Source organism: Grammomys surdaster, unplaced genomic scaffold, assembly GCF_004785775.1.
Source record: "Grammomys surdaster isolate TR1022 unplaced genomic scaffold, NIH_TR_1.0 65, whole genome shotgun sequence".
Classification (NCBI taxonomy): domain Eukaryota; kingdom Metazoa; phylum Chordata; class Mammalia; order Rodentia; family Muridae; genus Grammomys; species Grammomys surdaster.
The window spans coordinates 18,668,784-18,684,154 of record NW_021604567.1 but is presented as its reverse complement, the minus strand read 5'-3'; the positions used below and the strand labels follow the sequence as shown (position 1 = coordinate 18,684,154).

Here is a 15,371-nt window from a genome sequence, read left to right as displayed (position 1 = left end):
CCAGGCGGCCAGCGCTCGCGGGCCCAGGCGGCCCGGCTCGACCCGAGCACCGCGGCGGCGCAGCAGCGGGAGCACTGGAGAAGCAGCCGCAGTCTCGAGACATCCCCCCGCGTCCCCCCGCTGCCCGCCCCAGGCTCAGTGTATGGGGCCGCGGCCCGCCAACCTTCGCTGAGACCGTCCCCGGGGTGCGGTGGCCTCGGGCTCCAGAGCCCGCCCCGCCACCCGAGGGCTGCGCGCGGCCCCGGGCCTGCTCGCCGCGCGGCTACGCGCGTCCCGGGCCAGGAAGTGGCGGCGCCGAGCACCATGGCCCACTCCCCGGTGCAGTCGGGCCTGCCGGGCATGCAGGTAGGCTGGGGCGGCCGAGTCGGACTGCGGCCGGGGCGGAAGCGGGCAACTTGGCGATGTCAACACGCCCTCCCTCCCCCCAACACGCCGGGCCCGTTTCTCCAGGATCTTCACCGACTCGGGCGCCGGGGATCTCGTGTGTGTGCACGTGGAGGGGCCGTGGGTTCTTCGGCCTGGGGCCAAGGTGGGGTGCAGGAGCTTTGCGCTCCCCAACTCCGACGCGCAGGCCGAGCGCCCATCCGGGGCAGGAGTCTGAACTAGTGTCCTTGGAGGCCCCGCTTGGGTGCCTGGGCCCTGTGTGGGCCTGGGACGGGGACAGCGGGACTCCGGGGTCCTCAGTCCCCAAGAGTCCTCCCCCAGAGCCCCCCAGGCGGGAGACCCTAATGCCGGGCGGGGAGCGCGCCCCGGCTGGTCCCAGTCCGGGCGGGCCGCAGGGCGGGGTGCAGGAAGGTGTAACCTCGCGTCGGAGCCTGTAGTTCTGGTGCGGAAAGTGCGAGGTTGCAAACCCGGGAGGCGGAACCCACACCTCCGCGAGCGCCCTGGCGTGCAGAGCCCAGGTTCACTCCTCGGGTGCCTGGACTCCGCGGCTGGACTTTCACTTTGAGACTCGTTGGCATCCAGAGGAGCTGTGTGCTAGCCGACTTCTCCGTGCACACTTTGTTATCTTCTTAGCCTGCCAGTGACTTTTTCTTTGGAGGGGAAGGGGGCGGTGAGGGGAGGGAGGGAGTTGAATTTCAAGTTTACATGGATGCACGAACATTTTTTTTTTTTTTTTTTTTTGCTATTGAGGATGGCTTTCTGTACTTTAAAAAACAATCACTTGTCTGTTCTTAACTTGTAAAGTTTGTGAGCGTATAAACTTAGACAAAATGATTGCGATTAAGACCGCAAGACTAGTCAAAGTTTTGCCTTCCCAAGCAAGTGAACGAAAGAGTTTTGCTTAAAAAAAATAAACAAGACAGAACACCACAGAATATCCAAGAAGATTATCAGTTATAGATGCAGCAGGCGCCTTCTCTCTGACTCCAGGGTTGAGCTGCACGGGCCTTGCCTTTTACTGCTTCTTCCTCTTCTGAAAGTATTTCCCATCCCTCTTTATTTTTTTTTTCATACCATGAGAAGGAAAATTGATTTCTTTGTCCAGGTTTGAACTCTGGAAAAATAGGAATTCAAAATTACCACTTTAGTGGCCACTAGAACTTGAGTCATTTTTATTTTTAAGGAATAATAAAGTTGGGACTGAGTGTCATTGGAACGGTGCTCTCGAAGGATTCTTGAGTCTCACCTTGAATGCTCTGTAAAACCTGATGCTGCTGGCCACGAGTTGTCACGAGAAGTCAGCTGTGGCCTCCTGCAACTCTTGCCTTGGTTTGACTTTAGAGGCAAGACATCAGGGTCAACCGGGTGAGAGTTTCTTAGCTGTACAGTGAGAAGGAACTCTTGGCACATTAAAGGCACGTTTCTCCATGTTTTATTTATTTTGCCTGCTATAGTGACTTACCGGGCTCCATCCCTGTTGCCCCACTAGCCCCAACCTTTGTAAGAGAAAGTGTTTGAAAAGGTACTTAATGTGTGTGTGTGTGTGGGGGGGTCGGTGCCAGGTGGTTCCCAGCTGGCATCTGCTCTTTCAGTTTGATGGTTTGTTTTAAAAAGTGGGCCAAAAATTCTTCATTTTGGGAAAAGGAAAAAGTCAATAACTTTACTTAAAAAGTGTTCCTGAAAGGGAGCTGTTTTAATCTTCTCGGTATGAAGACGATAACCGTTTTTTTCAGTATTATTATTTTTTGTTTGTTCTGGTCCGGCCGAGGAGGAAAAGTGGCTTCCCACAGTCTTATCTGCCCCTGTGTATGTCTTCAAACCGCACGATAAACTTTTGGTGTATCATTGGAGACTGTTTCTTTCCTTCCCTTCCCTCCAGAAAAGAAAACCCAGCACGTTTATTTTCAACTTGGAGTCCCTGGGAGCTTGTGAGGATTACAGGAAAGGCACACCTGGCCTTGACTCTTGTCTAGGATAAAGTGGAGAGGAAGAGGCATTCCCATTGCCACAGTTCTTATGATCTCCCTGCCGAATCCTGACGAGGATTTAGGAGGAACTGGGTTAAATGCTTTGGCAAGTGGGGTGTGGTAGTGTCTATCTACTCGGGAGGTGGAGGCAGGTGGATCTCAGTCAGTTCAAGGCTACCTTAGAGAGTTCTAGGCCAGCCAAAGTTAATACTGAGTCCCTGCCTCAGAAGAACTGAACAAAGTTTGGCAAGGCAGCGGAGCAGATTCAGACAGCCTGAGGGAAATAAGCTGAATTCAGGAATGCTTTAGTATAAAGACTTTACGGCCTGCTAATCACTTTATATCTGTTGGTTATTACTGAGACTGATGGAGGAAGAGATTATTTATACTGTTTTATAGCTTTGTGAATGAGAAGGGATTTGAATGGACCAAGTAAGGTAGCATATTGGATGACACACAGTGATTAGAACCCAGTCTTCACCCCTTCACACCTTTGTAAATGTTACACATCATTTTGTTTTAGAGAGAGAAATATAAGATGATCTTTTTTTTTTTTAAACTGTGACAACTCTAGTGATCTTTGGTGTGGAGTTGAGGGCTGTACACCTGACTGGATGAGGTTTTTCTGGGAATTTTCTTTCCTCTTTGAGTTTTGTAGTCTGTGAGAAAATTAGAAAGACCTGGCTGGGTGCCTTTAGTTCCAGGACACATAGGCAGGCAGATCTTGGAGTTCGAAGCCAGCCTGGTCTATGGAGTGAGTTCCACGACACCTAGGGCTACACAGAGAAACCCTGTCTTGATTTGTCTTGTTTTTGTTTTTTAAGACAGAATTTCTCTGTATAGCCTTGGCTGTCCTGGAACTCACTCTGTAGACTAAGCTGTCCTTGAACTCAGAAATCTGCCTGCCTCTGCCTCCCAAGTGCTGGGATTAAAGGCGTGAGCCACCACTGCCTGGAGAAACCCTGTTCTGAAAAAGGAAAAAAAGAAAAAGACATTCTGAGCTGAACACAGTAGATGAGCATGGCTGTTAAGTATTTCCTGCCTTCTTCATGAACATTCGCTGGTTTGCACTGTTGGTTCCAGTGAGAAGAAAAAGTTAAGTTGGAGGCAGGAAGGACCTATTTAGTGCTTTGAGTTTGCTTTAAATCATGGTGCAAAAGAGTTAGCTTTATGCAAGCCAGGCAGTGGTGTCTCAGACCTTATTCCTACCACTAGAGAGGCAGAGGCAGGTAGATCTCTGAGTTCGAGGCTAGCTTGGTCTACATAGCTAGTTCTAGGATGGTTAGGGCTACATAAAGAAACCCTGTCTGGGTTGGAGGGAACTAAAGAAAGAAAGAGCCTTTTGCTTATAGAATTCTTTGGTAAAAAAGTATTTCATATGCATATATGTGTGTAGCCTGAGGTACCCATGTGTAGGGGTCCTGGGTGGTTAGAAGGGGCGCCACAGGAACCAGACTCCAGTCCTCTGCAGCAGTCCACCTCTGCGGGCCGTAAGTTACTGTTACAGAATTCTGCTAGCCATTTTTATAGCCTTTCTGGGCAGTGACCCTTGTAAGACAGAGACTTTGCATCGGGACCAGAAATTAAAGCTTCAGACCATAGCACTGTTTCTTATTCCTTGCAAGTCACTACTGAAATATTGAATGTTTAAAAAAACAAAACCAAAACAACAACAAAAAAAACACCCAGTGCTTGTGACATTGAATTGGTTCCACAGCCCACTCATTGGTTCACGGCTCCAAGTTTCAAATATACTAAGTTAGGTAAGTCACATGTGTCAGAAGGCTGGAGTTAATTCAGCATGTCTCAAGGCTCTGAATTTAAGAGACCCTCGTGTTTGCAAGTATAGATAATTTAAAGGTGCAGCTAAGCAAACTTAGATTTTACTTGCTCTTGGTTTTATACCCTGCTCTCTTTCCCTTTCTTCAGCTCCTAGGCTGCAAGCCCCAGCTGTGAGGCGGCTTGTGTACTGGGTAGCCAGGAAGGTGCTCACTATGACGAGCACATTAGAAATCTGGGAAATCAGACATCAAGCCCATTGTAGTTATTCCTGCTCTGGCTGCCCACCCCTTTGTGTGGCATATGTCCATAGGGTGTTGTGTACTGTCTAGTCTCCCTCTTCCCTCCCTGCTTCCTTGGGAGATACCTGCTCTTGTTGGAACTATACTCTGGGGTGGTGGTGGTGGTGGTGGTGGGTGTCTAAGTGGCCTTTCAGTAAAGTTGGGAGGCCTGTGTACCAAGAACATCTCAAGCGAGGCTGAACACAAATGCACCTTCTGGTCATGATGTAGACAGTGAGTCTCAGAGGATGATATCAAGATTCAGGTCCCTGGGCTCAAATGGTCAGGAGCTCTTGCAGGGCAGGCCCTGAGGGGTTCCAGTAACTGGGGCCCAGGAGACCAGGTGCATGTTTGGAAAGCACCAGGTTTCTGTAGGATGGAGAGACAGAGTGTCTATGGGCCTGCTGGGCCTGAGACCTGGAGACTGGGTTGGATATTTTGTTCTTTGGGTTGTGTGTGTTCTCAGGCATAGGTGATGGGGAAAGTGGGCTCTGGATGTCTACCTAGAAGATATTGGAGTATTTGAGCAGGCGATGCCAGGGCAGGGAGTGGTAGGGACTCAAGGGTTCCTGGTCAGCCAAGACAGCCCTGTAGGATTTTCACAGACCTCAGTGGCTTGAATTCTGTGACTCCTGTGTGGCCTGTCATGTACTTTGCTTTATTTTGCTGTCTTGCGCTATGCAAAATAATTGAGGAAAGTCGGGTGTGTTTTTCTGTTACTTAAGTCTTTTTCTCCCCAGGACAAGCAAGTTCTTCATGCTGTCCAGACTAGCTTTGAACTTCTGATCCTCCTGCTTCTACCTCCCTAGTGGTTGGATCACATATCTGGTTGGTTTATACAGTGCTGAGGAATCCAGTTCTTGGCTTCATGAATGGTTGGCTGGCACTTGACCAACTCAGCTGCCATACAGCCTTGCCTCTCTAAGTCATTTTGCACCTATGTCCATTCGTGGTGTTCCTTGTTACTAAGACTTTGTTTTGCTTAAAATGTGTGTGTTGTTCCGCCGGCCCTGTTGCCTTCCAGCACCGCTTCACTGAGCCACATACCATTCTCATCCCTGAAAGGTTTTCTTATTTCTTTTTTGATAGGGTGGGGGAAGGGCAAGATTTTGAATTATTTTTTAAAGATTTATATATGTATGTTTGTGTGTGTGTACCAGGAAGGTATATTGGACTTACAGGCAGTAGTGAGCTGTTTCCTGTGGGTGTTGGGAGCCAAACCCTGGTACTCTGCAAGAACAGCAAGTGCTCTTTACTGCTGAACCATCTCTTCAGCGCCTAGATTAAAAGAAATTCTCTGTGTGTATGTATGCACGCAGATGTGCATGTCCTCATATTCGTATTGGGGACAGAGGACCGCTTTCCAGAGTCACTTCTCTCCTACCATGTGGTAGATGAGATATGGGGAATCGAACTCAGGACATCAGGGTGGTAGATCCTTCTTTTTATTTTTTAAACATTAAATAGCTTTTGGGAAGTTTGGTTCTAGTTCCAGATAAGGAAATACACTTTTTTGTTTCTTTTGAGATGGGGTTTCTCTGTGTATTCCTGGTTGTCCTGGAACCAGAGGAGCCACCAACTCAGATCTGCCTTCCAGTTGTTGGGTTAAAGGTATGTGCCACCATGCCTGGCTCAGGGAAGGTTATCGATAATATTTCATACAGGCACTCAGCTACCTTCAAGAATGCAGGCAGATTGTCACTGAAAATAGTGTCTTTCAGCAGCTGTGGCAGTGGCAAGGTGGCCTCCTGGCATCCAGATCTGTGTATGTTTGTTCCTCTTGGAGCTGCTGTGCTCACAGTGGAGTTGAGCTGCCTCTCTGATCTGATGCACCTTTGTCTTAGTTATAGTTTCTGTTCCTGTGAAGAGAGACCATGACGGCTGCAATAACAACAGCTCTTATAAAGGAAAGCATTTAATTAGGGCCAGCTTACAGTTTTAGAGGTTTAGTCCATTATTGTCATGGCAGAAGGCGTGGTGGTTGGTGTCCAAGGCAGACATGGTGCTGGAGAAGGAGCTGAGAGTCTACATCTTGATCTGGTAGCTCAAGCATATGAGACCTCCAGGATCACTTCAACTGTGACACACCTCCTCCAACGAGGCCATACCTCCTAATAGCGCTACTCTCTATGGCCAAGCATTCAAACACACAAGTAAATCTGTGGGGGCCATTCCTATTCAAACCACCACAAGGTAGATGGAGTTCTTTTGTTGGTTCTTGGCAAGCTACAGTGTGCACAGCTAGTGATGGGTGAGCTTGTTCTCTGTCCTAGCGTGGTTTTATGGGGCACACCCTCCAGACCATGGTCAAGGAGGAGTCTGATGGTCTCTTGCCACACAGTTTTATTTGGGTGATTTTTCCCATGATTCAGACTTGCCTGCTTGGAAACTGGTACCTACAGGAAGCGGGCCCCACCCGACCCTCCCTGCTAATGCTTTCTTTCTGTGTGCCTTAGCTGGGGTGATTATCACTAATGGAATCTTGTGGCTGGAGTGCTTGCAGGAAATAGACCTGCATTCTGTTACTCTGCTGCTGCTATGTTGAACCTGGGCTAGTCTTGTATCTATTGGTAGTGTCATTTCTCATAACTAATTTTTTCAGTGGGATCTACTAAATGTCTTGGTGTCAAATGGCTTGGGAAAAGGATACATTGTTATTAGAGCATCTGACTGGGCAGGGGCTGTGCCCAATCCTGAGTTCTTGGAACTGAGCACGGTGGCTTGTTATGCCTACAGTTTTCACATTTGGAAAGCTAGGCAAGAGGTATGCTTTGAGTTAAGTTCTGGGGTATGAGGTTAGTCAGTTCCAGGCCGACCTGGACTATAGTGGGAGATCTGTTAGTTGCTCTGGGTAAAACAAGATGTGGCTTAGCTTGCTACAAAGTATACTGTGACCTGCTCAGAATTATATGCTGTCAGTGACACAGTGAGACTTCAGAGACCTTCCTCCTGTTTTGTAAGGGTTTGCGGTTAGCAAGAGAAACTGTTGCATGCTGGAGTGTTGTCTGAGTCAGTGATGGGGACATAGTGAGTTTTATGTGAATGCTTACCAAATGTGTTGCTAGGGTTAGCCTATTTAAATCTCTTCCTGTTTTTAACTCTAAGGTTTGGAAGGTCTGATATACCTCCCTATCCCTTGTTTGGGCTATGGTGGTACTCTGTTCCTGGGGTGTGGTGCTCCATCACTGGGCTGCGGTGCTCCTCTTCTGGACTGCAGTGCTCCTCTGCTGGGTTACAGTGCTTCATTCCTGGGCTGCATTGCTCCTCTGCTAGGCTACGGTGCTCCTCTTCTGGGCCGCGGTGCTCCTCTTCTGGGCTGCGGTGCTCCTCTGCTGGGCTGTGGTGCTCCTTTTCTTGGCTGCGGTGCTCCTTTTCTTGGCTGCGGCGCTCCTCTTCTGGGCTGCGGTGCTCCATTCCTGGGCTGCAGTGCTCCTCTGCTGGGCTGGTGCCCTTCATCTTGGTCCACTCCTCCTCTCTGGGTCTCTTGGCCTTTTGTCACCTTGGTTCTTTTGCTGCTGTCTGCTAATACCTGTTTTCTGTATTCCAGTATTTCTTGGCTTCATGCCGTTGGATTGCTGGGTACAATATAACCTGGACTCCCCTCCAGTGAATTAGGGTACAGGCTCTTCATAGTTACTTGTTGGTTGGGTAGTGTGATATGGCATAGAATTGTTGGTTTCCTTCCAGAATTGCGTTTTCAGTCTTAGGGGCTGAGATAAAGCCTTGTGTGTTCTAGGCAGACACTGAACTATGGAGCTACGTCTTCTTGTTTTTGTTTGTTTGTTTGTTTTGAGACAGGATTATGTATGTAGTCCAGGCTGACCCCCAGCTTACCACCCTGAGGCTGGGGATACAGGTATGTCCTCTGTGCCTTGTGGGAGGCACAAAACTCCTGGTAGTTTTGAAGACACTTGTCTGCTGTATTTTATCTGTGTTCTTCTGAAGTGCAGTGTGCAACAGGACTGGATTCCACCCACATAAACTGTCCTGCCCCTGAGCCTGGAAAAAATTCCTTTGTGTTGTGATGTTCCATAGTGGTGTCTTGGCGTGAGTGTTGTCATATTTTTGTGCAGGCAGTCAGGAGGCCTTTACAGTCTGACAGCTGGTGTCTTGTGATGAGAGTTTTATTATTTATTTATTTATTTATTTATTTTATGAAACTCCCTTTTGGATGCTGTACTTTCCACAACTGGTCCTAGAATGGTCCGACCCTTTTAAGCTGTTTTCTGTCCCTTGTCTTTCTCACTGTTTTTCTGGGCCATTGTCTCCATTTTTCAAGCCCCCCAGTGAGCACTTCTGCTCCTGTATTCTTAAACACCGAGAGCTTTTGTGATTCTCTGAGTGTTCCTCATTACAGTATGCTTCCCTTTTTGCCTGAAGTGTGTTTTTTTGCAAGGCATAATTCTTTCAACACTCTAGTTTTTCCTTTGTTGGCTTTAGTGGCCGGGTTTTTTGTTTGTGTGTTTTGTGGTAGAGGCTACCCTCTAATATCCACCCTCAAATACTTTTGTTTATGACTGGAAATTACTAGGACCTCAAGTAATTTTTTCATCTCTTCTCCTTCCCGTTTGTCTGTCCCCCGTCATTTCCCAGGGTCTCAGTGTGTAGCTCTGAATTAGGGTCTCAGTATGTATCTCTGAATTAGGGAATGCTGCCCGGGCTGACCTTTAAACTCAGATTTTTCTTAACTGAGCCTCATGAGTACTGGTATGTGCCACCATGCTGTCTGTGAGGAGTTAACTGTGATGCTTCCTGTCTGTCTTCCCTACTGGACAAGAAAGACAGTTGGGAATGGCCTTGTTAGATGCTTGCCTTTTTGAAGACCTTTCCGGAGTCTGTTCTTCGCTCATTTACATCTCTCATTGCTGGAAGCCCCCCTCCTCCTCGTCTTTATGGAGGTGGACTGGGCACAGGTGTAGACACAGTACCTGTGTGGCGTGCCACCTGGTTAGGAGGCTTGTGCTTCTCCTCCTACCCTGGAAAACATCTGCACTTGTTCCTTGAGGTGGAAGCCTAGGGCAGTGGCTGGGCTCTGGGGAGGAGCGAGCCTTTTCAGCTGCATGGCTCCTTCTTTATCAGACTTGCCCTGAGTCACTGAACTCAGGTCCCTCTGTGGAGATATCTCTGTGGGGAGATTAGTTACATATTACCGGGCAAAAGCACTGCAAGGGTTTAACTTTTGAGGAGAAAGTGCATCGTGGAGTGGAGACTGGGGTCGGGGTGTGGGAGGCCGCTGGCCACACTGTCTCCAGACGGGAAGCAAATAGATGGTGGTGTTCAGCTTCCCTTCCTCTTTTTAATCAATGCTGGACCCTTCGGGTGACACTGTGCTGCCTTCAGTGAGTTAAGCTTCTTTTGAGTATTCCTCACAGATGCACTATGCCTCCTAGGTTATTGTGCCTCTAGGTCATTTGCAGCCTGCCCACCGGAAGTCTGCTGAAGTCCCCCTCTGTGTGGGTTCCTGCTGTTGCCAGTTTCTGGGATGTTGGGTTTCAGGGCTGTAAACTGATTTTTCTGCTTTCTTTACATGTAGATTGTGCTGTCTTCTGCTGTGGCTTGAGACTTAGCTTAGATTGTGCTGGAGACTTAGCTTTCAAATTTATGTTTTCATCATGCTGGATTTGTAGCTTTTGGGATGTAGGGCTAGACAAGACCATAGTGCAGGTCTGTGACAGGGCAGCTCTGTAGGGAGAGGGGAGCCCTGGGAGGACATGTTGCCCTTACTGCTACGTGCTGCCTTTCCAGCATTTGGGACTATGGGAAATGAGCTTGATTTGTAAATTACATGATCTGCAGTGTTCTGTCACAGTACCAGGACAGGCTTGACTTCTCTCTCTCTCTGCCCGTCTTCTTACCTGCCTTCTAGCAGGTGCAGGCTCCTGTCTGGCAGGTGAAGCAACTACATCTCACCTTTGTCTGGATGAAAAGGAGGACATGTGGCCCGAGGCATCTGGATGGGTCCAGAGTGAACTGAGGCATGGTGGGAGTGGAGGGGGATGATCGAGGAAAAGAAGAGAGAAGGAGAGAAGGCCAAGAGGACCAAGAGAGCACGTGGAAACAGGAGGAGGGAGCGCAGCCAACATGGCTGGTTTATTGTGGATCAGAGAAGCTGGGGGAAGGGAAGCTAAGCCTTGCCTCGGGTGGAGAGGTTGGGATAGGAGGCAGGGTGAGAAGTGCTGGAGGAGCCACAGGTACTGAGTGAGACAGCCCCTGGGTTTCTGTGAGACCTAACATTAACCTTGCTGTATTTATACCAATCTAGAAAATACTAACCTTTAAAATATGCTACCATTGGTGGTAAGCCTTGCAGGAGAGGCCTGATTTTATTGTACTCATTAGGGTGGTGGCTGGGTGATCTGCAGGGCAGCGGTGGAAGGGCAGATATTGCCAGGTTTGCAAGTACCAGAGGGTGGAGGACTCTGGGCCTACAGAGGGTGGAGGACTCTGGGCTTCGCTGTGAGGAGAGTGCTGGCTTTGGGTACCAGGGCTGTGTTTTCCTCTTTTTTTGTTTTAGACCGTTCCAGGCATTTTGATTCCCGGCACACCCAGTGCAGGGCTGGAACTGATAGCGTGTAGGGCTCTTTCTTCAGTATGTATATACTTTCGTTTTTATAGTTTTGGGGATGGAACCCAGGGCCTTGGGAATGCTAAGTGAACATTGTTATTTTTGAGAAAAAGTCTTCCCTGAGCTGGAGGTCGGACTGGCCTTCTGGCTGGGCAGGATGTACAGTTTGGGTGGTAGTACTTGTTCTTGTGAACTGTGCACCTGACTACTGCTGAGGGGAGGTTGCCAAGGGTGTCCAGCCCTGTTAACCATGCAAGGGGGATCAAGTAGCTTGGCTTTTGCTGCTGGTCTCAAGTCTGTTATGTGATTACACAGGTTGACTTGTGTGTGTGTGTGTGTGTGTGTGTGTGTGTGTGTGTACTCGAGCGTGCCTTCAGGTCTTCAGCTTGGTGACAGTCGGCTTGTTCTCCTGCTCACAGTCGGGTCCATAGTTGGCTTCTTAGTATTAGGGATTGTGGTGTGGTTCTCTCTTTCTCTCCTTTCTGTCTGCTGAGTTTCACAGGGATCACCTAACACCATGAGAAAAATACAGATATTCACATTACAGTTCATAGCAGTAGCAAAAATTTCAGTTAGGAAGTAGCAGTGAAAATAATTTTATGGTTGAGGTCACCACAATTCAAGGAACAGTATTGAAGGGTCACAGAGTTAGGAAGGTTGAGAACCGCTGCTCTAGGCCCTTCTTGGGCTGGCTCCCTGAACTGTCAGGTAGTGTTCAGAATGTGTTGTTTGAATAGTGACTGCAGAAGATTCATTTTGTGACTGCTGGGCTTCACTCTCTCTACCCTCTGATTATAGAGGTGAGAGGTGGGATTGCAGCTCTGTGAAGTTCCCAGGCGTGTTGCTGCCCCTAGGGCTACACGTGGAGAGCCACCGTCACTGTGGGGAACTCAGCATCCTAAATCCCCCCACCAAGTCCTTGCTTTGGAGTCCCAGTCTCACCAGGAAAACAGCTTCTGCGGCTCCTGTGTGTAATCGCTGCAGGTTCAGGCCAGCCTGTGCTTCACAGCACAGGGAGACCAGGTCTCAGCCAAATCCAGGCCACTACAAGTCCTGGCTTGCGTTTTATTTGGGAAGACTGACTTTGGAACCTCTGGTGTAGATCTGGGGCAAAGAAGTCTTTAAGTTGTAAGACTCTGGCTTTTGTTTTTGTAGTATGTGTTTCTAAACCCATGGGGTGGCAGCAGTGTGTGTGTGACCCATGTCTTTTTGACCCTGGAAACTTCTTTTTAAAGGAACACATCTTTTGAAAATTGTCAGGCCTGTTAGGTTATCTTGGCACTTGTGTGGAGAATCCTGTGGTTCTGACTGTAGCTGCTTTCTGGTTTTTCCCGATATGAGGTAAATGCCACCAGAATGTCAAGGCCTGTGGTAACCCTCCGCTTCTCCTTGGCTGTTTCTCAGCTGCTTCTGTGTTGGGTCAACTGAGTCTCCTGTACGTCAGCCTTTGGTTTCCTGGGTTTGTACCTGGCCCTTTTCTCAGCCAGTCTGTGGCTGTCTTTCTTGACTGGTGGCGTATGTGTGCCTTTTGGTGATGCTGGGACAACAGGATGCCTGGGAGAGTGGGGATGAATGAGATGGGCAAGCATTCCTTTGTCTGAGTGGGATGACAGGCTGTCTGTCATCAGCATCCATTCTTTCCTTGAAGTTGCATATTTAAAAATGAACAGTGAATAGGTTTGCTTCTGGTGTGTGTGTGTGTGTGTGTGTGTGTGTGTGTGTTTGTGTGTGTTCGTGCGTGGGTGGGGTAGGGGAAGAACACACACAGAGGTCAATCTCAGATGTTCCTCAGGTGCTCTCCACTTTGCATTTTGAGCCAGTTTCTCCCTGGCCTGGAGCCCACTAAGTAGGCTAGCAGACAGGTGAGTTGAGCACCAGGTACTCCCCTGTCTCTGCCTCCCTGGTGCCAGGGCTACACACACATTCTTCCTTGTCTGGCCTTAAAAACAGCAACAGTGACAACCACAGCCACAACAACAACAAAAAACATAGGTTCAGGGAATGACCTCAGTCAGGTCCAGGCATTTTCTTCAAGTCTGTCTGTATTTTGAGATAAGTGGTCCAGTGGATCCCTCCCCAGCCTCAGCCCAACCCTGTTTGGGTTGTTGGAGACTTCATGCTTAGAAATGACAGCTATGCTCACATTAGCTCCCCTGGATTGGTTAGATTATACTTTCAAACGTTGAAGTTTTGGAACTTGGGTTTTTTTTTTTTTAATTTTTAATTGTACTGCGACACTTGTGAAATTTGAGTTGTTCATTATGTGCGTGTGTTTGCTTTCCGACTCTCAGGCAGACAGCACATGGTTGAGTTAGTGAACCGTTTTTAAGAAAGGTGGCTGCAGAGCTTAGCTTCCTCATTAGGAAAAGAGTATGAAATCTTTTGGAATGCCTTCGTCTGCTGTGGTTTTGGGAAAAGATGAACTTAATGTGAAGTGAAACCACACACGTTTCCTGGCAGTGTGTCAGCAGGGGAAGAGGACACACATCTAACGGGTCGGGAGGTGGACTCGGTAAACAGTCTCCATGTTGACCTGGGCTGTCAGGGCTGTAGCAGGTGAGCTGGGTGGCATTTCATTTCCCCAGAGGCCTGAAGCAGAGGCCTGTTTGTGCTCACAGTTTGAAGCAGTTTTTCCTCACTGTGTTTGATCCCTGCCTCTTGGGGGTGTTACTGTTCAGACAGAGCAAACAGTTAAGCCCCTCCCACTGGTGCCTATAGATTGTGGCCGTTCTGCTTCCCGGAAGTGACTGGAAAGGAGCTTTCTCTGGCAGCACTCCTGCTCAGAAAACATCAGTCCGCCCTCGGTGCCTCAGCATAACTGCTGCAAAGAGTTACATAGCTCAAATCGTTTACGAGTGGTAGACTTTTTGTGGTTGTGTTACGTTTTTAGACTGGGTTTCTCTGTTTTGTAGCTCTGGCTGTCCTGGAACTGCTGTGTAGACCAAGTACTGGAATTAAAGGCAGGAGACACCATGCACAGCCGGCCCCCCGCCCCCTTAATGTATGGAATGTTCAGCTTTAGCTGTGGGAGCAGTTCCCGTCCTCAGTCTTTCTGCAGCAGAGTCTGTGCAGCCTGCCCTGCTGGAGGCCTGTGATAGCGGGGCCTCTGAGACTTGGCGGAAGGGCCTGCTGGTGCTTATCTGCTGGGTCAGCCAGCCCCTTTCCGGCCCTGACCATGCTGTATGGGCATAGTCTGTTGAAAATGGTTTGAACTGGGTGTGAGGACTGGGGGAGGAGTGGGCACTCCCTTCCCCCAGGAAACACCCACACCTCAGCCTGTATTTTCCTGTAACCTGAATGCAGCAGTTTTCTGTATTGCCTATTTCCCCGTCTTCTGCGTGTACATGAAGCTTTATGTGGTGGTACTCAGTGTAGATGCCCATCCATGTCTTACTTAGAGCTGGACCGTAAACACTGTCCTGATTTTCCATGGTCTTGGGAGATGTATTTTAGGTTCCTAACAGGTTTCTATCCTTCTCTAGTACAAGTCCTGCCTCATTTCCAGGGCAGAATTAATTAATTAATTCATTCATTCATTCATTCATTCATTCATTCTGTCTGTCTGTCTGTCTGTCTGTCTGTCTGTCGGTCGTAGGTGGTTCATGCCCCAGCATGCTCGTAGACATCCTAGTTCTCTTTACTGTGTGGGTTCCAAGGATGCAGCAGACCATCAGGAGCATGGTAGCAGTTGCCTTTGCTGCTTGAGCCGTCTTGCTGGACCTTCAGGTTAGAATTCTAGCTAGAAACATATTGGTGTACCTTTTGTCTTTGGAGAGAGGACAGTTACCTACCCTCCCACCCCTGTAGTCTACACGCTCTTGCTTGGGAAGCATTGGGTTTCTGTGGTTTATTGCGTTGCACACAGTGAACGGTGGCATTCGTAAGGCTGGTCTCCTTACTCTTTGCCCAGCTGTATTTTAAACAGTGGGCTGGATGGAAGTGCGTCTAGGTGCTTGGTGACTTGCAGCACATGCAGAGGCCAGAAGAAGGCAAGCGGCTAGAATTGTAGGATTGAGGTTTCAGAGACATGTGCTGTTCCACGTGAGGGGATCTGCATGCACACAGGCGTTTTCTGGAGTGTGTGTGTGTGTGTGTGTGTGTGTGTGTAGGCCAGAGATAATGGTAGGTGTCTTCCTTAGTCATTTTTTATCTTACTCTTTGAGACAAGGTTTCTCACTGCACAGAGCTTATAGATATATCTAGACTGGCCAGCCGGCTGCTGGAAGCTGCGTCTTACTCTCTCGTACTGGGAGCATGGGTGTTGGACATGACACTTGGTCCTGTTTGCATGGCATTTTGCAGATGGAGTCATCTCCACAGCCACACCTTTCCCCTTTGAGATAGGGCTTCATATATGCTAGTCCAGTCAGGCCTTGAACTTACCATGTAGCTGGA

The 15,371-nt window shown here is 48.7% G+C and overlaps 1 protein-coding gene across 1 annotated transcript in view; it reads left to right on the top strand.

Annotated features, from left to right (window-relative positions):
- The first annotated feature begins 16 nt into the window (after positions 1–16).
- Positions 17–15,371, top strand: part of Stk24 (serine/threonine kinase 24) — a 92,334-nt gene continuing 76,979 nt past the window's right edge. The window contains exon 1 of the mRNA XM_028771746.1: positions 17–345. Within this exon, the coding sequence (XP_028627579.1) occupies positions 304–345 (42 nt within the window). The 5' untranslated portion in view covers positions 17–303. The remainder of the gene's footprint in view (positions 346–15,371) is intronic.